Genomic DNA, 22,674 nt, shown 5'->3' with positions numbered 1-22,674 from the left:
ATATATTTAAACGATATAGTGTAACATCTCATCCGTTATATCGCATACCAATCCCCTATTTTATCAGATAGAATAATTTCAACAATTCCCCGTTCACACATACAATTTTGATCGATATCGAAACAACGTACTTGCCAAATATACGTTGCAATCGTTCGCGTGAATTTAACCGATCGACTATCGCCTAACTGTCAGTTACGCTATAGCCTGTGTTATCACAGAACATAGCATGGGTGCACCGTGGAACCGTTGGATCTCGCAATGTTGAAAAGCATCAACAATTAATGTTCGCGGTATCGCGATTAATACGTCCCATCGACTACAGGCTAGCAACAATGATCGGTATTTTCGCGCAGGGACTCGAGTAGCCTCGCGGAAGGAATGTTCTTTTGGTGTCTTCCGAGAAGCTAGTGAAAAAGTGGGAGCTCAAACGTTGAACGCGGCGAGTGGCGCGAATCGCCGGTCAAAAGGTTCAATCGCTGAGCATAGCCAATGGCCGCCGCGAATGAGTGTCTCGTGTCGGCTTCTCGGTGGCCGCTGTGATCGATGCGTTGCTACGTATTTTCAAAGTGTGTTAACCCGCTCGTTCAGGTCGATCACGCGTATCCGTTATTCACGGCTGAGGGAACAATATGTCGAGCCGGCAGTCGAAAAAAGAGAAGGTGCGTGTTGCGTGTCACGACTTCGTGTCTGTCCGGTCTCATCCGGGTTTGGATTTCAGTTTGATCGTATGCCTCTTCTTACACGATCAGCACATACTACGTATACGCGAAAACGATGTTCCTTTCCGACGAGGAGAGATCGCGGGCACGCGCGCGCTTTGTAGGCAGAAAGAGAGAGGGAGAAATATACATATATCTGTAAATAGAGTGAGAGTGAGCGAGCGAGCGAGCGAGTCAGAGAATGAGTGAGTTGGTAAATGAGAGAGGGAAGAGCCTGGTGAACGAGTGAGCGAGCTAGCTAGCGAACGAGAGAGAGAAAGAGAGAGATAGAGTGAGAGAGAGACGATGACAGTGGAATAGTAGGAGAGAAAGGGAAGAAGGGAGAGTAAAGAGAGTTCGGGGAAACAACCCCGGTAGCTGAGACACCGAAGGGTGTAGCGTGATTTCCGATTTCCCGATATCCGTTTCGCAAGCACGTTTTCACGGACGAACGTCCCGGAGGGCCGGACACTATGGTAGATCCAATCTACTAATTCTCGTTTCCGTTCATGACATCGCGCGAGTGGCGAGTTTCTTCTTTGCGAACGCGGTGCTCCGCGTCGTCGTGTGCTGTCGTGGCATCGTGTGGGTCTGTACAAGTGGTGAATATTACTCGTTTTGTTCCAGGATGCGTCGAAGATCGGCAAGGACAAGGGAAAGAACGGGAAGGATGGCGAAACAGGTGACGAGGTGAGGTTATATCGTCTATTCTACGTTCCCCCCGTTCGTTCGATCACCGACGTGACTCGACTTCGGTTTACGAATCCTCGAGGCACTCCTGTCATCGTTGATGATCCTCTATCGTAGCCCGGCTTTTTCTCCATCCACGGTTAACTCGGCTTTACTCTCGTTCGATTGCCAGCACGTTCGAACATTTTCCTGCTCATCGTTCACGCTTTATCGCGGAATCATCGTCGTTTATTCATCCGAGTGCTGGCTGAGATCTTTGGTGTCCATCTTCGACTTACCTGAAATGTTTTCGTTCGTCGGTCGGTATATCGTGTACACGCATGTTCCTTAAATCTATATACACATAGTAGAGATATTCCGCGATGCGATTTGTCACCGCGGATCGCCGTTGACAATAGTCCGACGTTCGTGGTTCTTTCGAAACGGTTTTCAAATCAGAAGTTTTCCTTTAAAAGGGAAATGTTGCTGGTACAGGTGGCGCTTAAGCGTTCAACTTTGTTAATAAATAGAAAACGATGTACAGACGGAATGGTATATAGCAACCGTGCTTTTTTAGATATTAGTTTTGTTTCCTATTTGTTGCTTGCCCTTTACGATACACTTCGTCGAAGCTCGTGCAACCGGACATCTTTGCCCGACGTAATTAACGGTGTTTTATGTTGTCGCAAATTTTATACATTTCCTGCTTGCAATTAACATGCAGTTCAAGTTCCGTACGCGATGTGAATGGAATCAGTGTACCACTATATAGGGTGTTGCTCAAAGATGGATAGTTTTCTTTGCGAGTTTTCGTCGCTGTGTTTGTACCGTCGAAAAAATATTTCTCTCAATTGTCAAGGTCAACGGGGTCATTCGATACTCATCTGTTTTTATTCATTTCCATTGAATGTTACGATGATAAACAATACGATGTTAACGTGTTTGTTCTTCGTCAGTTAGAATAACTGAGAAAACGTTTTTATATTTGCCTCGGAGTGTTTTAAATGTATTTATTTAATACTTTCCTCTAGTGAAATATATCGTCGAACTGTCATTGCTTGGTATTTGTCCTATCGTGCGTGCACATGCGATATAAACCTATAATTACAACAGCTTAAACGATCCGAGTGCTTTATACCGTTAACGGCTAAGACAGAGATAAGAAATAAACCAGGAACTAATGGATTAGTGACAAAATCGTTTTATTTTTAAACTTGGTTTATAAATAAATGAAATGTATGAACGCCGTGTAGCACGCAGGAAACTTCGTGTGCATTGAATTTAGTTATCGATCGATGATAACTGAAAAAAATAAATCAGCCTTTAATTAATTATTCGACACTACTCCGGAGATCGGCGAATGTTAATTTAGCATAGAATTGTGTAACTGCTTATTATTCTAGATACACGAATTCCATAAATAGATGTATTTGTACCTGTAGCACACTGGGTGTTAGTAAATTTCAATCAGATTTGTCATTTAGTTTTATTACAAATAGTTTACTGGATTATTTATTTAGTTGTTGTTGATATTTCATTAAAAGTAGCAAATACCTTATAGAAATGTATATAGAAACGTATCCTTTGTACAGGGAGGTAGAGGGTTTAAGAGAAACATTTAGTATCTAAATCGTACATAGTAGAGAGGAAATTCATTTATATAGCTATATTACTATTACGCAATTTTCTCCCTTAATCGACTACACTTGAATGCATCATCAGCTAGGTTTCTCGAGAAGAAGTTTTGTGATTGGTGTTGAAGTCATTCTTGCGCATCTGTATCAATATTTTCATTCGACAAAATACAGGTATTTTTTAGTATGCCAGATTGAAGTAGATCTAGCAGATTAATATATAAAAACGTTGCTTTATCTTGTACATTTGCCAAACATACCATCAAGTAACTATCATCTTTTTTGGCTGCTAGAAGATGCTCTGAATGGACATCACTTCACATGAAGGGTCAAGATCAACAGTGCATAAATGGTTCCAAGATCACCTACAAAACTTCTCTCAAGGAAGCCAGGCATTAATGCGACGTTGGAAGAATTATATCCAATGTAATAAAGATTACTTATAGATTGGCATACATATTTGAAAATAACTTTTCTCATAGTTAACTGAGAGTGGGTTTCATTGAAAGTGTATAAGTAATAAACATTTTCCAATTCCACACGGAATTGATTATAGTAATAAAAAGCGTTGATATTGGCTTGAAATCGTACGATCTCCGTCTTTTTCCAAAGGATTGTCAAACGTAAGAGTTAGACAAAGTTGTGTGTACACTTTTCATGCATGTATTGTGTCAGGGACTCCACTGATCAAGTTTACATTTCTGTAAGAATTCTTTGAATTAAAAACATTTCATTCTGCTGCGTTGCTAGTGAAGTTTTTAATATTCCAGGCTAATAAGGTAGCAGGAGGACAACCTGGGAATAGTGCACCACCACCACCAACATTGATCAACAAGATCAAATACCAACCAGGCGGTCCCGTTATAAAAAAGGACAAGCGACAAAGTAGCTCAAGATTCAATATTTCGAAAAATCGGGAACTTCAAAAGTTGCCGCTTTTATCTGGTAAGTTACTAAAAAACCAATTAATGTATTTATAGAATTTAAAATTTCCGTTAGAACATCGTTTGAGTCGTGTAAAGTCACGTCTCTATATTTAATAATAAAATATACGATTAAAACTCTGTACACATTTAAAAAGAACATTATAATTAAGAAATAGAATTTACTCAATAATTCAAGCAAGGAAGAACTCATTACCAGGTAATACAATAGTGTATCAAAATGGGAGCAGTAAACCTCGTTCATTGTACTCGCTGAGAGTAAGTTGCTATACACTTAACGAATCTAACGATAGTATGTGAGAGTCGTTACCTATCGTTACTTTGTGTAAACCGGAGTACAGAGCATTCCGTTAATTACTCGTTTCGTTAAATCGTCAGATATCATGTAAGAATTTCCAAAATTCTTTTCATGAAATATTATTTTACCATTTGACACAACCGCATTAATTATGATTGCATAGAATTGATCTGGCAATAAAATGTGAATGAATGTATCGAGAGCGCATTGAACGGCTCGTTAAAGGGTCAGAAATTTACAGGAACCACGTGTAGAAGGCAGCACCTAAACAATCTACATCGAATGATGTAACTATAAACATAGTTAATTTTTAATGTCATTGGTCTAGTAATAAATATTCGACGAGCACCTCCATGTACTTCATCGAAGTTTGCAACACTGGATTTTAAATGTATCAAAATGGGAACCACTACCCGATTGGCGGATCTCGTTGCAATTATGATTTGCCCGAGTTGTGCCATAATTGATCAAGAATATTGTGTCAATTATTCTGAAATATTAAATGAATCCGTTAATCGTGCCATTTTCATTTTGCCAGTTTAAGAATCGTGAAGTGACTACGTCAAAGCGTATCGATTGTAAGGTGCGGTGGTTCACGCATGCGCGCCGCTGTCACTCGCGATTTCTAGTTTTTTAACGTAAACAGAGTCTTTCGTCGTTCAAACGGCCTCAGATATCGGCGGCATTTTTCCAATTTGAATTGCTCACGCTTCTGGAGTCTATTGACGCGTTTGCCATGGAGCGTCCGGCGATCGTGCCGGCGTAAATCGACGAACGAGAGGTCGTAACATTGCGGAAATCAAGATATGCGTAGCTTTCGCTCGAAAGAACGGTCAGTTACATCGAAGCAACAGATTGCTATGTAAAGAAGGAAGGCCGGTGCGTATACTCGAATGCAATAATGCCTTCCAGGTCTGAACTTAAAACTTACCACCTCTAGAGCTGTCTATCAAGTCCCTTGAATCGTTCATTCTGTAGTTGAGTTCACTACCACTAATTGTAAGAAAGATCAGTAGAGACCAATCAGTCTGCTTTTAGCCAGTGAGAACAAAATCAACATTCTTCACACATAATACTTCCCAGTATGCACTTAATAAAACAGACTTTAATCAAATATTATTTCTGTTTTATTACTTTCTAATCTGTACTCGAATAATAATTAAAAGTTATTATTTGTGAATTAAATTTATTATAATACACATTGTTGTAAGTATATTATATTTTTTGGACTTGATTCATTGCATAAATTTTATATTCCAATGATATGTATATATGAATTTTGAAAGTATACATTTCAGTTTATTATATAACTGTCTCTTATAAGAATATGTGGCTATTGTATTATTTGACTTTAGTGATTAATGTTACAGATTAACCAAGCTTAAACTATGTCTGCAGTTCTCGTACGTAAAGGAAAGTAAAGATGACACAGTAATGGGTGCAAGTGAATGTATACTGCATTAATGTAATTAAGTGAAATTATCAAGCACTGAATTGTAGGTTTAATCTGTAACAACTAGGGGACATTTGCAAGTGTGTTATAGATTTTTAATGGAAACACTGGTTGTTCTCCACTCAGTAGTATTAAATTCAGAGGGGGTGGTAAGTGATCCTGAAAGTTTTTCTGGGAGACATTATTTCACTTGATTGTACAGGGGTGTTGGTTGCACTGAAATTCATTAGACGAAAGAAAAGTGAACCGTCGAGCGAGAATTTTTGTAATAGCCACCTCAGGGCAGAATGGTTCACGTGGACGGATATCACTTTGCATCCGGCGGCTTGCCGAAAAGCCCGAGCTTCCATCAGGGGCTCGCCTTAGCCACGGTCCTTTCCCGGGAACCGAATAAGACTTATCTATCCAACTTTACTACGCATTATCAACCGCTACGACCCCTATTAATCGGTAAAGAAACTTCGGACCCTTGTATCCTCTCCCGAATCTAGTAATCTTTAAATGAATGTAAATGTTACAGGTACGCAAATAAAGGTGTCTATGAAGAACGCGTGTATGTTTGTGAGAGGGAGAGAAAGAGAGAGAGAAAGGGGAAGGTGAAGGGAGGTGAAAAATGTAAAGGGTAGATTAGGTAGGGAAAAGAGAACAAAGCTGTGGAGGAGTCAAGAAAGGTGTATTATTATTAGAAACTTATAAGGGCAGGGAAAATGATGCGTGAGGTTTATGGAGTAGATGTTAAGGAAAAGTAAAAGAACTCTGGGTAAAGTGTTCAGCAAAGGAGACTCAAGACCCAGAGGAGATAAATATGTAGCAGGTCGAAACAATGAAAAAATATGAATCTTTCAGGGGAAATAGGTAAAACTATGTTGCCCCTGTAAAGATGAGAAATAATCTATCTTTAAGACAGTGTACAAGATAAAAAGTGGAAGAAGAATATCAGACATTTATATGAAATGTATAGGTTGCATATTCTATGTTACAGTTTATGATTGTCAAGGCGTTTTTTTTTTTACATGGTTCAATGAGTATTATTTATCACTCTATTCTTGTGCGAATTGCGTGTACAATGATTCTCAAATGTATTCCATTTATATAAACACCTTTTGTTCTCTTCCCCGGTCTAGAAACGCAACAAGGGAACGAGCGGGAGGAACTTTTTATACAAAAACTGCGACAATGTTGCGTCCTCTTTGATTTTGAGTCTGATCCCTTATCGGACTTAAAATGGAAGGAAGTGAAACGAACCGCCTTGTACGAGATGGTGGAGTACGTTACCAAGAACAAAAACGTTATCACCGAGGCTATATACCCCGAAGCGGTGAACATGGTAAGTCAGGAATACTTAATATCATCGACAGATAAGAAGGAATTATTTGTAACAGGTAGTTTGTAGTTTGCAGTGAACCTCTTTCGTACACTTCCTCCGTCATCGAATCCAAACGGCGCCGAGTTCGACCCAGAAGAAGATGAGCCAACTCTGGAGGCAGCTTGGCCACATTTGCAGCTGGTTTATGAGTTTTTCCTTCGACTACTTGAATCTCAAGATTTTCAACCTTCTATCGCAAGACGTTACATAGATCAGAAGTTCGTCCTGCAGCTTCTAGAGCTGTTCGACTCAGAAGATCCTCGAGAACGGGATTTCTTGAAGACAACACTTCACAGGATTTATGGAAAGTTCTTAGGGCTTAGGGCGTATATCAGAAAGCAAATAAACAATGTTTTTTACCGATTTATATATGAAACCGAGCATCACAATGGTATTGCCGAACTCTTGGAGATCCTGGGAAGGTATGTTCCCCTATTAATTTCCCATTAAGATGAAAATATGAAATTTATGCATGTACCGAATCCCTCGTTCTTCCAGCATAATCAACGGCTTCGCTTTGCCGCTGAAGGAGGAACACAAAATTTTTCTATTAAAGGTGCTTCTACCTTTGCACAAAGCTAAATCATTATCCGTTTATCATCCGCAATTAGCGTATTGCGTTGTTCAATTTCTGGAGAAAGACCCATCGTTGACTGAGCCTGTTATCAGAAGTTTACTGAAATTCTGGCCAAAAACACATTCCCCGAAAGAGGTGATGTTCTTGAACGAACTCGAGGAGATCCTGGATGTGATCGAACCTGCCGAATTCCAAAAAGTTATGGACCCATTGTTCAGACAATTAGCGAAATGCGTTTCCTCTCCACATTTTCAGGTAATTTGAGCTTTTAAACGTTGTTTAGATTCGATTGATTTTTGTTAATTGTTCGAACGTGTGATTCCCAAGGTGGCTGAAAGAGCTCTTTACTATTGGAACAACGAATATATAATGTCTTTGATATCAGACAATTATTCGGTGATATTACCCATCATGTATCCAGCATTCTACAGAAACTCTCGAAATCACTGGAACAAGACCATTCATGGTTTGATTTATAACGCGTTGAAACTCTTCATGGAGATGAACCACAAAATGTTCGACGAATGTACTCAACAGTATTATCAAGTACGTAATCCTTGATAATATAAGCATCGAATGAAACACGCAATACTTAATACAACGTCTTCAGGATCGTCAGAGGGAAAGAAAGCTTATGAAAGATAGGGACGAAGCATGGATGCGCGTGGAAGCATTAGCGATGAGACATCCGAATTATAATGTGGCTGTCAAAGGGTTAACAAATACCGCTGCCAACACCACGATATCACAGCAACAGCTAGATAGTCCTCCGCCTGACGAAGATGGCGATACGGATCAAACACCACTCACTTTAGAGAAGATAGAGGCAAAGGCGAACGAGGTATTACTTAATCGTGATAATATGATAAAAAGGGAATACGTAATCAATGAAATATATTATTACATTCATTTTTGGCTTTCGGGTGAGAGCCGTGTCCAATAGGAATATTTTCTCAACGTTTCGCCGGCATTGCAGCTGGCTTCATCAGGGGGCTAAAGGCACACTGATACTGGTGTGTCTTGGAAGACTTTCTTTAAATGTGGACCCTGTTCATGTTCCGGATCGGTGGTTACCAATCACTTTTAATTGATCAGCTGGACAATTTAAAAAAGCGGGAGGAGGGAGTGCCAAATGGGGTTCAATTGATATCCTGTGTCCCTGTTGATGTTGTTAGGGTGTTTCAGGATTTCAATAGATTCCCTATATTTGCGCGGCAAGTAGTCCTTGCACCTGGTCAGGATCTTGGCCTCTTCGAACTGGATCGTATGTCCCGTGATCAGCTGATGTTCTGCGACCGCACGCAGACTGAGTGTATTTTAGTCTGGTGCAACGACTATGTTCGATGAGGCGTGTACTCACGCTCCTCCCGGTAATTATACTTCCCGCGCAAATATAGGGAATCTATTGAAATCCTGAAACACCTCAACAACATCAACAGGGACACAGGATATCAATTGAACCCCATTTGGCACTCCCTCCTCCCGTTTTTTTTAATTGTCCAGCTGACCAATTAAAAGTGATTGGTAACCACCGATCCGGAACATGAACAGGGTCCACATTTAAAGAAAGTCTTCCAAGATACACACCAGTATCAGTGTGCCTTTAGCCCCTTGATGAAGCCAGTTGCAATGCCGGCGAAACGTTTGGAAAATATTCTTATTGGACACGGCTCCCACCCGAAAGCCAAAAATGAATGTAATATTATTCCAGGCCGTGAAAGCATCAAGACTACTATCCGAATATATTATTATTTAAAACACTGTTCTGTTACAGGCAAAGAAGATGACGAATTCTAATAAAAGTAAGCCACTTCTGCGAAGAAAAAGCGACTTACCACAAGATACGTACACAATGCGGGCATTGTCCGATCACAAACGTGCAGATGAGTACCTTGTTACGCCACCGGATCCCAATAATTGATAGTCTCTACCGCAGTCTCTTCCCATGTATCCTCTCTTCTGCTGCAGTGATATTGGGGGTTAGCTTTTTCGAAAAGAAAACAAAACATGATGACGATCCCGATTGGATTCGATCGTACGTCCGAAGTTGTATCGTATAGAGGCCAGACACTGTCATATTATTCCCCTTGTATCGAAACTGTCGAGATGTATGCTAATTGTCTCTTTTTCTTTATGGTAACAAGATAAAAAAAAAAGCTTTCTCTCATTGCACCCAGCACTTTTGGAAGATGTAATTGTGTCTGTAGTAATCTACAAGATGAAAAAGATAAAAAAGCTGATAAACTTCCTATATACTCTTTGAAACGATTTGCGTGAGGAGTCGCGAGAATGCTGCAAATGTCAACGCGTACTCGCTATAAGAGGAAAAAAAAACACACACATCGTGAGACACGAAAAAAACCTAGCGAATAAGGGTCCTAAGTTTGTACGCATATACAGAGTATTTTATAAATTGTAGATTTCTTACGTATGGGGAAGTCTATCGCTGACAATAAGGCAGTCTTCACAAATAACCATCGTCTTTGTGATCGAATGAAGACGATCGAGATTTACCGTCAATCTATTTATAAGGAATTGTGTTCCAAAGTTGTCTTGCAATTAGCGGGGGATTTTCTTCATATTATAGGAATTTATAGTTTATCGAACACCCTATATATATACTCTAAATAAACAAAGAAAAAACAAGAAAAAAGAATTTTAGTATGCAAGTTTTGAGGCGCTACATTTTCTGAGCGAGGTTTCCACTGATACGCGAAAACGAAGAAAAATGGCAGACATTAAGTAACAAGTGATACATAGTTGCTTCAACGCTAACAGCTCGTAATTTAGCAGCGGAATGAGCCAAATATAAATAGAAAATACACAGAAAAAAATTGAAAAAAGACAGAAACGAGACATCGTTTTTTAGAGTTAGATGAACGTGATAGCACTATTTTAGAATATCGATTGTTATGAATCTGAGTATTCCTGAACGTACTACTTTTATATCTGTCGTGCCTAGATGCCTGTGGAACGCATTCGCAAGAATCGCCTCTACCAGACGCCTATAATTAAGAGTCGTTAATGAAGAAAAAAAAGGGAGAGAGAAAGAGAAAGAGAAAGAGAGAGAAAGCAACGAGTTGAAAACGTGACGTTACCGAAACGGTACAATTGACACCACAAACCTTTTCCAAGAACGCTTGCATGATCCGTTACGTCGTTGCCTCGTCAGTCTCGCGAATAATCGGAGAAAAAGAAGAAAAGAAATTATAATTACTATTTCGTCACTAATATAAAATGAAAAGAGCAGAACAAAAACGATAAAGAACGAAACTGAAAGATTAAAGAAGCGAGGAAGTTAAAAAGAAAAAGAAAAAGGCGAATCTAAGTAAAATAGGACTATCTTTAATCTTTTGCGCTGCTGGCAGGCTGTTATGTTAAACATTGTGTAAAGGATGAACTTGTTGAGAATAGATAAACGATTAGCACGTACTATTAAAATAACGAAAATTGAAACCAAATGAGATAAATATTAAAAAAAAAACAAAACTATTTACTATTTAATCGTCCCTGAGGAAGGAGAAACGCTGTTTTTGTTACGAGAAACCATTAATGATACTGAATATTCTTGTCGATGATAATAATTTTTATTACGGAGCTCGGTGTAATCTCGATGAAATTCCCCTCGAAACGAATCGCTGTATCTTAAGAAGCATTTAGTAATAAAAGTATTTTTAGTAAAAACATTTACACTCGAATATAGGTTATAATTTCGAATCACCCGCCGAATATTCCTTTTCTTGTCGGTACAATTTCACGAAATTATGATATGACTCATCGGGATTACATTGGCCTCTTCGAATCGTTAAAAAGAATCGAAACCGAGTAGCTAGTAACGTATACTTTGAACAGTGTCTACTATCGTTCATTTTTTTTAACACGTATCACACGATATTTTACGAAATTCGTCGAATTCCACGCTAATCAAAAGGGACAGTTCATTAAACTTGACGTGCTTGAAGCATCTAAAGACTGTTACTTGCCTAGCATCGGGCGAGTGCGTACTATTTGCTCCTCGAATTTTCATTTTGCATAAATAGCGTCGGACTTGTATTATACGAAATGTACAATGTCGTTTACTTTCGTCCGTAAACATTGTTACCTCAAGTAAGTTTGATCAATTGTTCTACATTTTTTATGACGACAATGGAACAGCCAATAATTAAGTACTTTGTAGATTAAAAAGAGGATGAACTAAGAAACAGACGAGTGTAACCATTTCTAAGGGGGAGCAAAGATATCAATAGGAACAAAATTACTAGACAGCTTGAAAATATTACGGAAAATCTCTGTTCTCCCTTATGTAAAGTTTACTGGATCATTGTAGATCATGAAAGAAGAGAAGTGTTAAATAAGAGATGTCCGCGTGTACAGTGATTTGCTTCAAACCTAGAAATACTAATTATTACGGAACACGAAGCTGTGTATCAATGTTGGATCGCAACAATTTTTTTCATAACGATCGCCTATCCGGCCGATTCGAATCCATGCATGCATAATATTACTTTATGATTTGTTGGAAGCAAGAAGGGATACCCATTAGAGTACATACTAAAAGCGCTTTGTAAATTTGAGTATTAAAAGAATAGATAGACCCAGAGGACAAGTCCAAGTCGGTAACGAACAAATTTATAGCTTTGCGTATCCGATTAACAGGGTCAGAGAAAGAGGAGTTTCAAGTGTATCTCGTTAACGGAATGGATTGTGAAAATCTTGATTAGGTTCGCTTGCTCGAGGAGCTGAGGTACACTGATGGGGAGAACCACTGTTAATCTGAAAAAGAAACAGCAGCTCAAAGGAAATTTTATGAGACTCCTAAGATCTAAAGTTAAGCCTAACCACGATAGGAAGTTGTTCGCACCAGTAATGAAGGTAACCAAATTGCGTTTACTGTTTGCCTTAGCGACAGAAAGGAAAATGGGCATATACCACTTCGATGCAAACACGACATTCGTTAAGGAAGACGATCTACATGACAACTTGAAGGGTACGTAGATGAAGGAAAGAAAGAATACGCCTGCAAACTGATAAAAAGACCTCTACGAATTCAAAGAATCTGCCAAGATATTGGAACGAGGGATTACATAGATTGATTGTAAGGTTAGGTTTTAGGCAAAGTACAGCGGATCCTCGTCTGTATATTAAAATGACTCAAAAAATATGCAATATATAACAATTTACAGTTTACGTATCGACAAATGAAAATATACTGATTGTCTAACTGATACTGCCTTATAAAATATTAAAGCGAAAATTCAAATATATGGGTTAACTCAATCAAATTACCATATAGCCCCTAAAATTCGACATACTGCGTTAACACTCCGTGTTACGACTTGGTCACCTAATTAGTCATTCTTTTGTTCTAGTTAGTGTAGTCGGCAGTCGTTTTTTCGCTTCGACCACGTAGAATACAGTTTCTATGATTATGTGTATAAAAGATTACTTTAATAAATAATTAATAGTTTATTATAAATTACGAATACCTTTATTAGACCCAATAACCTAGTATATAAACATCACATTATATTAAATAACTACAATAGACAAAAAACACTTATCTCGACTATTATATTAAATTCAACTTACTTGTCTCTAACCGAAGAGTATGCTTTTCTACATTTATAAATTCGTATCGCAGGTGCTTTATTGAATTGAGATACTTTATCAGACTTCTAAAGAGTTAGAAAATTGATCTAGTTCTTCGACTACCAATACTTATAAAAAAATTGATTTTTGTTTAAATAACGTCAAGAAGATATACAATTTGCAATATCAATAACTATTAAGAGTCACTTGTGTTTAAAAAACCAGATTTTTAAAGACTGGTACAAATGAAGACCTTGTTAACTACAGGCGCAAATAATTCTTGCCGCTTTGTTTATAACTTACCGTGAAATTAGCGGCACGAATCATTTGCTTTGGAAAATCTTGTAGTTTAATTGGTGACGCCATCCGTGGCAAAACGCTCAAACTGGTAGCCAAACGTTATCGACAGGTGAGTGCACTCAGAAAACTGGTAGCGCCACTGGGGGCAAAACGCTCAAACTGGTAGCCAAACATTATCGACAGGTGAGTGGACTCAGAAAACTGGTAGCGCCTCTAGTGGCAAAAGGCTCAAACTGGTAGCCAAAGGTTACCGACAAGTGAGCGTAAATTTATTTTAGCGACTAATCGCTATAATTAGTAACTGCTGTGATACAATATCATTTTGAACTAGCTTGTATAACTGACAATGTTCTCCGTTCTCTGCTTTAAGTGTACACTACAATTATCAAGTTTTTATTCAATCGAAATCTACATGATATATTCAACTTGCCTGTCTACATTAAAGAATTCTGAAATAAAAACAGCTTCGTCCATTCTTAAAAAGTGCTGCATTGTATTTGTTCAAAGAACCGTAGTAACATGATCTATTAATATAATTCTTGATGCATGTATACAAGCGCCTATGATGAGATTTAGTTCCTTAGCTTCACCGCTAGATGACTATAGTGTTTTTATGTCCATGGAATGCCTCTTCCGAATTGCCACCACCATGAACTGATCAACGGATTCAAGCAACAGGATGGCAACCCTCTGGAGTTCAGAAACATTTCTCGCATAATTGTACCTTAAGAAAATAAAAATTATCACTCATTCCCTGCTAATCTAAATCTAATGATCTAATCATAATTGTACAATTACAAATTTATATGTCCTAACTCCCAGCTCAACAAACTGTTAAAGAATATATATTGCTGTACTCGACCAATGAGCACATCGAGCTAACGTTCTTTTCTAATAAATACAAAAAAATATAAATATAAATTCCTACGGACTAAGACGGATGCAGAGGCTCATTACATATAATCTGAGCTCAACAGCAATTAATTTAAGCCCCTAATTCCATAGATATTCCCATTTCCCCAATGTCCCAACATTTTAAATTCACTGTTAGATGGCGCCGCTGTAATACTTGGCGCGTAATTCATTATTTTTTGATATTTTAAAAAATGTATCATTTAGCGAACGGACTGCATTTAGCTTGTAAAAGTATTTTCTTCCTTTTATTTCCTACTCGACTCTATTCTCTTCTAGATATGTTTCGCCTCGATCCTTCAGAAATTTAAATAAAATCCTCTCTATCCTTTTGTTTGATTAGTAAAACAAAGGTTGTCAAAACAAATGATTCTCGTAATTAATAAAGCTTCATTCATTTAGACATGCTTTAATCGTACCAGTAATTACTATTCAATTTCTACAGATTTTCAAGTCTTTTCCAAATTTAATCTACCGATCACAGGAACTCAATTAAAATCATCAAGCACTGCTGCATAAACTGATCTAGTTTAAAATCCCACAAACACCATTAAAACATTTCTCCGTTAGCAATACCATTACCTCGAAGTTCGAAAAGTCTACATTCCTGCCGTTCTACCTTTCGCTTATCGTTGCTTTTACTGCCTCGCCCTAATATCCAATATAGAAAGCGTTTAGCAATAAAAGAAAGTTTATTCGAAGGAGGAGCGAATCGGCCCGTAAATAAAAGCCAATCAGCAGAACTTGAACATTCAATAGGCAGGCTAAGTGCCCGACATTAAGCTAATTAGCGGATGCATCTAGGCGCATAATTGGTGTACTCGCCTCTTCAGGTTCCCGATTCAATATGTTGCCCGCGAATCGATATTTCTAACATCAACCGGGGGAATCCAATCACTCTGTTTGTCGCGCGCACAATCGCGATGTTATGCAACGGGCGGGATGCGAAACAAGTTGGGTTTCGTGTCGCTCGGGCGCATCATATAAATGCAGATCTTTGCGTCTCGAGCGCGGGAGAACGTGTCTGTTCCATGAAATCGAGGGATTGCTTAGCCTCTGGCAAATAGCTTTTCTTTGAAACTTTCCGAGTAGGCGTACCTGTTCCTTTCATCTTCGAATCAATTCTCCTACCTGTATCGCAACGATGATAGCTTCTTGTAAAACGCAATTGATAAGAAAACCTCCGCAAGAATACGATCCGAGGAAACTAATTCGAACGACGCGACAGGCATCGACAGATTTTGGATAAGTTCATGATCGTGTATTTACAATAATTCCTCTCTAAACGGTATGTACAGAAATGGTATCTACAATGCTATAAATATTGCGCGTCCTCGTCGTTGTTGATGGTGTTCCTTATCCATTCGACGTAATGCTGTATCCTGGTGTAGACGTCTGGATATCCAGGTCTGGCGCAACCAGAACCGAACGAAGTAACGCCAGCTAATTGCCAAACGCCATCCGGCCGACGACATTGGAGAGGTCCTCCGGAGTCGCCCTGCAAACGATCCAGCCATTTTGTCGCGGTACTCGATTCGTCGCCGAACTTAGACGAATCTAAAGTTAATAAGTGAAATTATTCTATTACTGAGATCTCGCGGCAATAATGCTAGAGCGATGTATCTTATTGATGAAGGTCGGTAGCCGCGTTATCCTGGAGACGCGAAACTTCTAATCTAGTTGAGTGGGTTTCGATCGCGTTACATCTTGCGCGAGTATGCTGTACAACGATTAAGAGTCCGTGATTGCAAGGTCTTTCGAATTTTACGATAGTAAATAGCGAACTCAGTTCTGTATTTCGTTGTTAACTCGCAAAAATATCTGTTCTTTCAAGCTAAAAGGCGAATCATGCTGCATGTGCAACTAATTTAGAGGATACTTCAATTCTAACTCGCAAAAATATTTTGTTTCAAGCTAAAACACGAATCGTGCTGCACGAGCAACTGATTTAGAAGATACTTCAATTCTAACTCACAAAAATATCTGTTCTTTCAAGCTAAAAGGCGAATCATGCTGCATGTGCAACTAATTTAGAGGATACTTCAATTCTAACTCGCAAAAATGTCTTGTTTCGAGCTAAAAGTCGAATCCTGCTGCATATGCGACCAGTTTAGAGGATACTTCAATTCTAACTCGCAAAAATATTTTGTTTCAAGCTAAAAGACGAGTCGTGTTACATATGCGACTGATTTCGAGGATACTCACTACGCAGCTCCCGGAGGAACCATCGGTGTGTCCAGCGCAAAGATGGCCGCTGCGGATGGGCACCGATTTGCCGTACGCCTTGGTACATTTCTCGAGATCGAGCAACGGTACAGATGCTTCCAGCAACGAGGTGGAGAGTGATTGAGACGGACCGTAACGACCCCAGCCGGAAGCGATGCAATGGCCATTCGCTAGCTTCTCTTCCGGTTCCGGTAGACAGATGGTTCTCACCACTTTCGACAGAGGAGCCGGTCGAGCGAGCTTCATCAGAGCTGCAACAAACGTTACTTTCATTTTCTTCTTGATGTCTTTTATAATTACTGAAAGGTACAATGATTACAGAGGCCAATTCAGTAACAACACACCTTTGGAATTTTTAAACTAAAATTATTTCCCGAGTTCAGCCGTGTATTCTGAATTGACTATTCGACTCTTTGAGTAACGATTATAAAATCCATTATAGGAAATGTCCAAAATTCAGGACAAATGATTTAGAAAAATTTTAAGTGAAAATTTCAGGTGTGTTGACACCTTAAGAAATATTGTTAACCCTTAGCACTCCAGGTTGCTTTCTAATCAACAACTGCAACTAATTTTTACAGTATTCCTAGCGAAAATGAGGAATATAACATTTCTTCGACCTTTTATTTTCCTTAGTACAAAATTTGAATGTATGGAAAATCGAATAATTTTAGGGTAATTTCTTTGAGATTCATTGAAATACTTAATATTATAACCGGTGCGATATTGGAGCCTACAGAGTTCAAAGGGTTAAGGGACACATGGTCAATAGTGTATGAAAATTACCAGAAACTTGAATATATGTTAACACTATTAAAAAACTCAATGCAGTTCACAAGGAAAATATAATGGAACTATAACTAATAAGTCAATCGAAATTGCTTGCAGAGACCTGACACTTCAGCAATGTTTCAACCTTAAGCACTACGATACGTACCAATATCGTGAACGTAATTATTGAACCTTTCGTGAAGGATCACTCGTTCAACGGGCAGCCTGGCTGAACCTCTTCCGCCGGAATCCAATTCCCATTCTCCGACGACCGCTGTCCATAAAGCGCCGATCGGTAAATTGAAGAGATCGCTGTAAACGAGGGATGACACGGTATTAAATCATTCTTATCCAACTAAATTGCCCAGAGTCCCAGCTTAGAACTCAATCCGATAGAATGCTGCGAGAGTATTTCAAAGGTTTCATTCCGAGTGTACATTTACGTGAACCGTTAGCCACCGAATTAACACTAGAACCACCGTACCAGTTGAAATGACTATTTTCAATTGTTTTGTTTCATAATTATTGATATTTTAACCCTTTGAACTCCGTAGGCTCCAATATTGCATCAGGAATAATATTAGATATTTTAATGAATCTTAAAGAAACTACCCTACAATTATTAGATCTTCACACATCCAGATTTTGCACTAAGAAGGAAAATGAAAGATCTAAGAAATGTTATAGCATTGTTCATTTTCGCTAGGGATACTATAAAAATTAATTGCAGTTGCTGATAGATGACAAAACCATCTGGAGTGCTGAGGGTTAAAAGTATTGAGTATTCGAAATGATCTTGAAAATAAATAGCTTTGACTTGAATACTATAATGAATGTCCGAAGAAACCGAAAATAACTGTTAGAATTTTTATGGGGACTACATATCAGTCGTATTAAATCCTCGGTAACTACAATCTCCTCCATTATTTTCAATCGAACTCATTCAAGTCGGTTAGAAACTGTTTCGTAAAAATAAGAACCGTATTTGATGAACTGCAAATAATCCCACTTCAAGACTCGCCAAGTAACAAAAGAAAAGATAAACAGAATAAAAGGTAATACTAAGTTGGCTAAGTGTTAACCCTCAACTTATAAAATTTTCAATTCAATATTAAACCTCGTGTAACGTATCAACACGTAAAACATCGAAGTAAAATAGTTCCGTCTCTTAATTCATACAAGATAATCAATCGTGTTAGTTGCGAGAAATATCGTTGATATTTAATCGGAAAGTGACGAATACTTTTAATGAAAAATATTCTCGAGTGCAGAGGGTTAAGCTAATCGAGATTGTACTATAGGCAACGTCGAGTTCGCTGCTTGCCAAAGGGAAACCGAGACTCACTTGTGAATGCAATGCGCAGCGGTGACCACCCAGACGGGGTCAATGAGAACACCGCCGCACCAGTGTCCGATGAATCCCAATTTAGGGTGCAACAGTTGAAGGGACACCTGCCAGGGCCAGGAACCTCGCTTGCTCAGCTTCCCGTTGAAGATCCTGCCGGTGCTCGCGGAGATCTTCCTCCCGACTGCCGTCGAATTCCTCTGGGCAGCGTTCTCACCGAAGATCGCTCGGGGTTGCCTGTGTGACGCTGTCGGACACCCGCACTCTGTTATTCGAAAAGCTCAAGGCTCTCAGCCGATTGCCGGCTTAGGATCATTATCTTACGACCTGTTCACTACCGGTAACTATTCAGCCCATTCGAGACTCTTCTCGAACACGGTCTACAGGAGCGAAATTCTATCAGGGGGTTTTCCAATTAAGTTTTTTAAAATCTCAATTTTCTTATTGGCGAGTATGTTTATTTTTTCTATACTTTACAGATACTATTAATTCAGAAAGGTCTTATCTCAATGACTACTTTACTCGGAATAACCGATAAATGCTCATTATCATTGCACACGCGGTGTGTAACCGGTCTTGTAACCTCGGAAATCAGTTGCATACACGGTGTGCAATCGGTCTCGAATGGGTTAGGTGATAACGACAGCAAGAATAATTAATTGACACGTTGTGTACCGGAAACGAGAAGTCTCGTTTTTGTTTAAACCTATCATAATTTTGTGAACTACCACGTGATTTAAAGGAATATTCAATTTTAGAACTGATTACTTGTTTAATCCTTATGAGATAAGATATTTGAATATTTTTCATATAGCGATACGTCACGAGCTTGTAAGTTGATTTCATTGAGAAATCGGACAGTTTTCTAATTAACCGGTACGCAATGTAACACGTTGACCGCCGGTCACCGATGACCGGAGCTTCCACATTACTTGACAATAATTGCAATTTGTCAGATAGCTAAGTCGAATAGAAGTATTTCGTAGCGTAAATGACTAGATAACAGCAACGTAAGTATTGTGATATTAAATAATAAGTAACTGTTCGTCTTTATGTTTGCTAGAAAGAATAAGCGATACATAGAACTCTGAAGGTGTTCGTGGTAGTCAACGCGTTAAAATTGCTATTGATCGCACGTAAGATGTCAGTAACTGTCTGTCGGTCTAACTGCCGATTTCGAATCAACCGGTGGCCGAGTCGCTTATTAAACGCGAGAGGTTAATCACTGTGAAGCAGAAATCTTTCTCGACTGTCCGGGAGTTAGTATTAACACGTTGGACGCCATTGGACTTCCATAGACAAGTAACGCTACTCGATGCGGCGACAACGGAATTGACCGGAAACCGAGAAATCAAGTCCACTATCCTTCTTATGTCTCAAACATCCAACAGAAATCGGTTCGTTCGACGCGTCACGAAGAAAGCTAACGTTTCAGTTAACGAAGTAAACGGTATCACGCGAATTCAGGTGACTTAACAAAGCGTCAACACATTGTACGCCGGCTTCAACGTCAAACCGAAAATTCTAACATACAGGAACAAACAAGGAATTCGATTTTCTAATTTTATGATTCATCGTACATATCTAAACTGTTACACTAATGTAGGACAAGCGATTACACGACAGACTAAAGATTAGACAGACATCCCGCATTATCGCGAGACGATGATCACGAAACGATCCCTCGTTTCGCGCGTTGATCAGCGATCATTGCTCACCGAAATGATGATCCGCGAGGATCCCCGGCGTCGCACGGTCGATCTCCGCGAGGACGAAAAGGAGTACAGCCAGTCGACCGCGAAGATTCATTTCCGGCGAGCAGAGTGCACCGTGTGTCTCTTCGTTCACCTCACCACTTCATGTTCGCGAAAATGAGAAGTCCGCGGGGACAAAGTTCAGCTCAGCCGAAAGGACCGCGAACGACACTGTTTTTGCGGGCACTGGCGACGAATCCTCCGCGCGTCTCAGCGGCCGATCATAGTCGAAGACCCGAGGAACGACGCGCCGAAGAAGACGACGAGGAGCCGACCCTCGCGCTGGACCGCTGAGCCGCGGAACGTGCGGATCCTTCGAAGGAGCCTGGAAGAAAGTGATCGTTTACGATCACCATCGAAGAAGGGGGATTACACTTACGATCGTGGCGAACGAATGGAAACTGGCGGAGCTCCGAACGGACGAATATCGCTCTCACTAACGAAAGTTACCGTAGAACGCTGCCGACTCTCGAGCCGGCTTCTCCTTATTCGCCGCAATTAGCCGGCACATCTATCGGCGGCGTTTACACTTTCAAACGGCCGCTGACGCGCGTTTTCGGCCCGACCGATTTATCACCGCGAGCTCTGTTTCCCGCTCGCGCGGATCGCTCGGAGGCGGCCGCTCGTAAAGCTCGTGATTTCCAATTGACGCCGTCTAATGAGAATTAACATTCGTCCGAAGACCGCTGTTTTTCCTTTTTTCTTTAACTATAAACGTGCGTGCGCCTATAAACTCGGCCAACGGCGCGATAAATCGGACGCTTTACGCGAGAAAAAGCTTGCCTCTATACGGGAACAGATTTAGACCGCGGGATTTCATCGGAATCCATTCGAGGGATCCGAATGAAGCCATAACCGATCGGTTACCTTTCTTTATGGTTCCGCCGCTGTCCGACGCTACTCTCTCTCCGCTTCCGATCCTTTTTGTTCCTGGCTTTTTTCGCTAGGGAAATTCTGGGCGGAATTATTCGGAAAAAAAACGGAACGGTCACTTTCATCGGGAGGGTTCGCGCGCGCGCGGCTGGGACTTTCACGGTCACCACTGGTTCCAGGAAAAAAAGACAATACCGTTTCGGGCAATTACGGGAACGAGGCGACGTGAAATTATTGGACGTCCGCGAGTGAGCAATAATAATCGGCCGCGCGGGGTTCCGGCGACCGCGCGGAATTCGAGGAAAATCGCGCGCACGCGCTCGGCACGCTTTCCCTCGCGATGGGAAAACGAACAACGGTGGACACACCGTGTTTCTTCGCTGAGTTACGGCCTCGAGCTGATTCCGCTGCGTATTGCGGGCCCCCGACGATCCGATTGCTCCTGGAATTCTTTGACGGAGGAGACTCGGGCTGCTCGTAAACCAAATCCGCCGATTCCGCGGAACGAAAACTGGAGTATCGACGACGGCGTGCATGGATTTTGGAGATTTCTATTTAACACTAGGTTTACGGAACCCGTCAATTTGACGGATACTGAATTTGTTAAACGTTATTTAGTGGTAGTTCAAGTCGATCTTGATTCATGCAACTGTGCGAATACACATTACGATACTGTAATTTTGAACGTACAATTTAAGCGATCTATACGGATGAACACGTTTTCTAGAGCCAATAGAACAAAATGAAGAATAAACGTCCGTACATCTGGTGTTAACACGTCGAATGTCGTACGATTTCATGGTATAGAGTACTTGAAATGGAAAAGATATAATATTAAATCATTCGATTGAGTTGCATTGTTATTCTTGCAGGTTCATCTAACTGAATGTCACCACATTAGTTAGCATTATTTATAATATAGAAATGTTTTCGAATAATCGTGGTTTAATTGAGTGAACCATAGTAATTCGATTTGGTTGGGGGTCACCGGTGACCCCATGCCATTCAACGTGTAACCCCTTGCCGTGCAATGACGAGTGAGACTCGTAATGAAGATTTCTAAACTAATTTAACAAGAATCAATGTTCTTCGTTGCCCGCGGATCAAAGCAAACAACTATTTTGCTACTATGAATGTATTATCTTCAAATGAAATTTCCACCTGGAGTAGAATGGAAAATTTTGTTGTATTTCTTACAAATTGTCGATAGCAAAATATTACACGAGCTTAGTAACGAAAGTAAATAGAGAGGTCAAGATCCT

The 22,674-nt window shown here is 39.9% G+C and overlaps 2 protein-coding genes across 23 annotated transcripts; one reads left to right on the top strand and one right to left on the bottom strand.

The window, feature by feature from the left end:
• Window positions 1-184: 184 nt before the first annotated feature.
• Window positions 185-13,009, top strand: LOC116426784 (serine/threonine-protein phosphatase 2A 56 kDa regulatory subunit gamma isoform). Of its 20 annotated transcripts, none has more exons than XM_076365117.1 (11): window positions 185-662; window positions 1,329-1,391; window positions 3,298-3,430; window positions 3,775-3,949; window positions 6,824-7,026; window positions 7,093-7,487; window positions 7,564-7,897; window positions 7,970-8,188; window positions 8,253-8,483; window positions 9,417-11,749; window positions 11,820-13,007. In XM_076365117.1, exons 5-10 carry the CDS (start codon window positions 6,958-6,960, stop codon window positions 9,561-9,563), a joined length of 1,395 nt encoding a protein of 464 aa, XP_076221232.1. In that variant the 5' UTR covers window positions 185-662; window positions 1,329-1,391; window positions 3,298-3,430; window positions 3,775-3,949; window positions 6,824-6,957; the 3' UTR covers window positions 9,564-11,749; window positions 11,820-13,007. The 20 variants fall into 20 exon arrangements, with proteins under 20 accessions (XP_076221232.1, XP_031832124.1, XP_076221256.1 ...); XM_076365141.1 differs by lacking the exon at window positions 185-662 and adding an exon at window positions 762-1,177 and having other exon boundaries at window positions 3,301-3,430; XM_076365104.1 differs by lacking the exon at window positions 185-662 and adding an exon at window positions 762-1,177.
• Window positions 13,010-15,607: 2,598 nt separating this feature from the next.
• On the bottom strand, window positions 15,608-22,515 carry LOC116426723 (chymotrypsinogen A). Of its 3 annotated transcripts, none has more exons than XM_076365191.1 (6): window positions 21,407-22,515; window positions 20,504-20,864; window positions 18,786-19,032; window positions 17,607-17,752; window positions 16,649-16,920; window positions 15,608-15,941 (listed from the first exon to the last, which is right to left on the bottom strand). In XM_076365191.1, exons 2-6 carry the CDS (start codon window positions 20,592-20,594, stop codon window positions 15,759-15,761), a joined length of 939 nt encoding a protein of 312 aa, XP_076221306.1. In that variant the 5' UTR covers window positions 20,595-20,864; window positions 21,407-22,515; the 3' UTR covers window positions 15,608-15,758. The 3 variants fall into 3 exon arrangements, with proteins under 3 accessions (XP_076221306.1, XP_031831924.1, XP_031831923.1); XM_031976064.2 differs by lacking the exon at window positions 21,407-22,515 and adding an exon at window positions 20,919-21,024; XM_031976063.2 differs by lacking the exon at window positions 21,407-22,515 and having other exon boundaries at window positions 20,504-21,017.
• Window positions 22,516-22,674: the final 159 nt, after the last annotated feature.

This window comes from Nomia melanderi, chromosome 1, assembly GCF_051020985.1.
Source record: "Nomia melanderi isolate GNS246 chromosome 1, iyNomMela1, whole genome shotgun sequence".
Lineage (NCBI taxonomy): Eukaryota > Metazoa > Arthropoda > Insecta > Hymenoptera > Halictidae > Nomia > Nomia melanderi.
The sequence above is the reverse complement of the archived record's forward strand: the minus strand, read 5'-3'. Positions and strand labels throughout refer to the sequence as shown.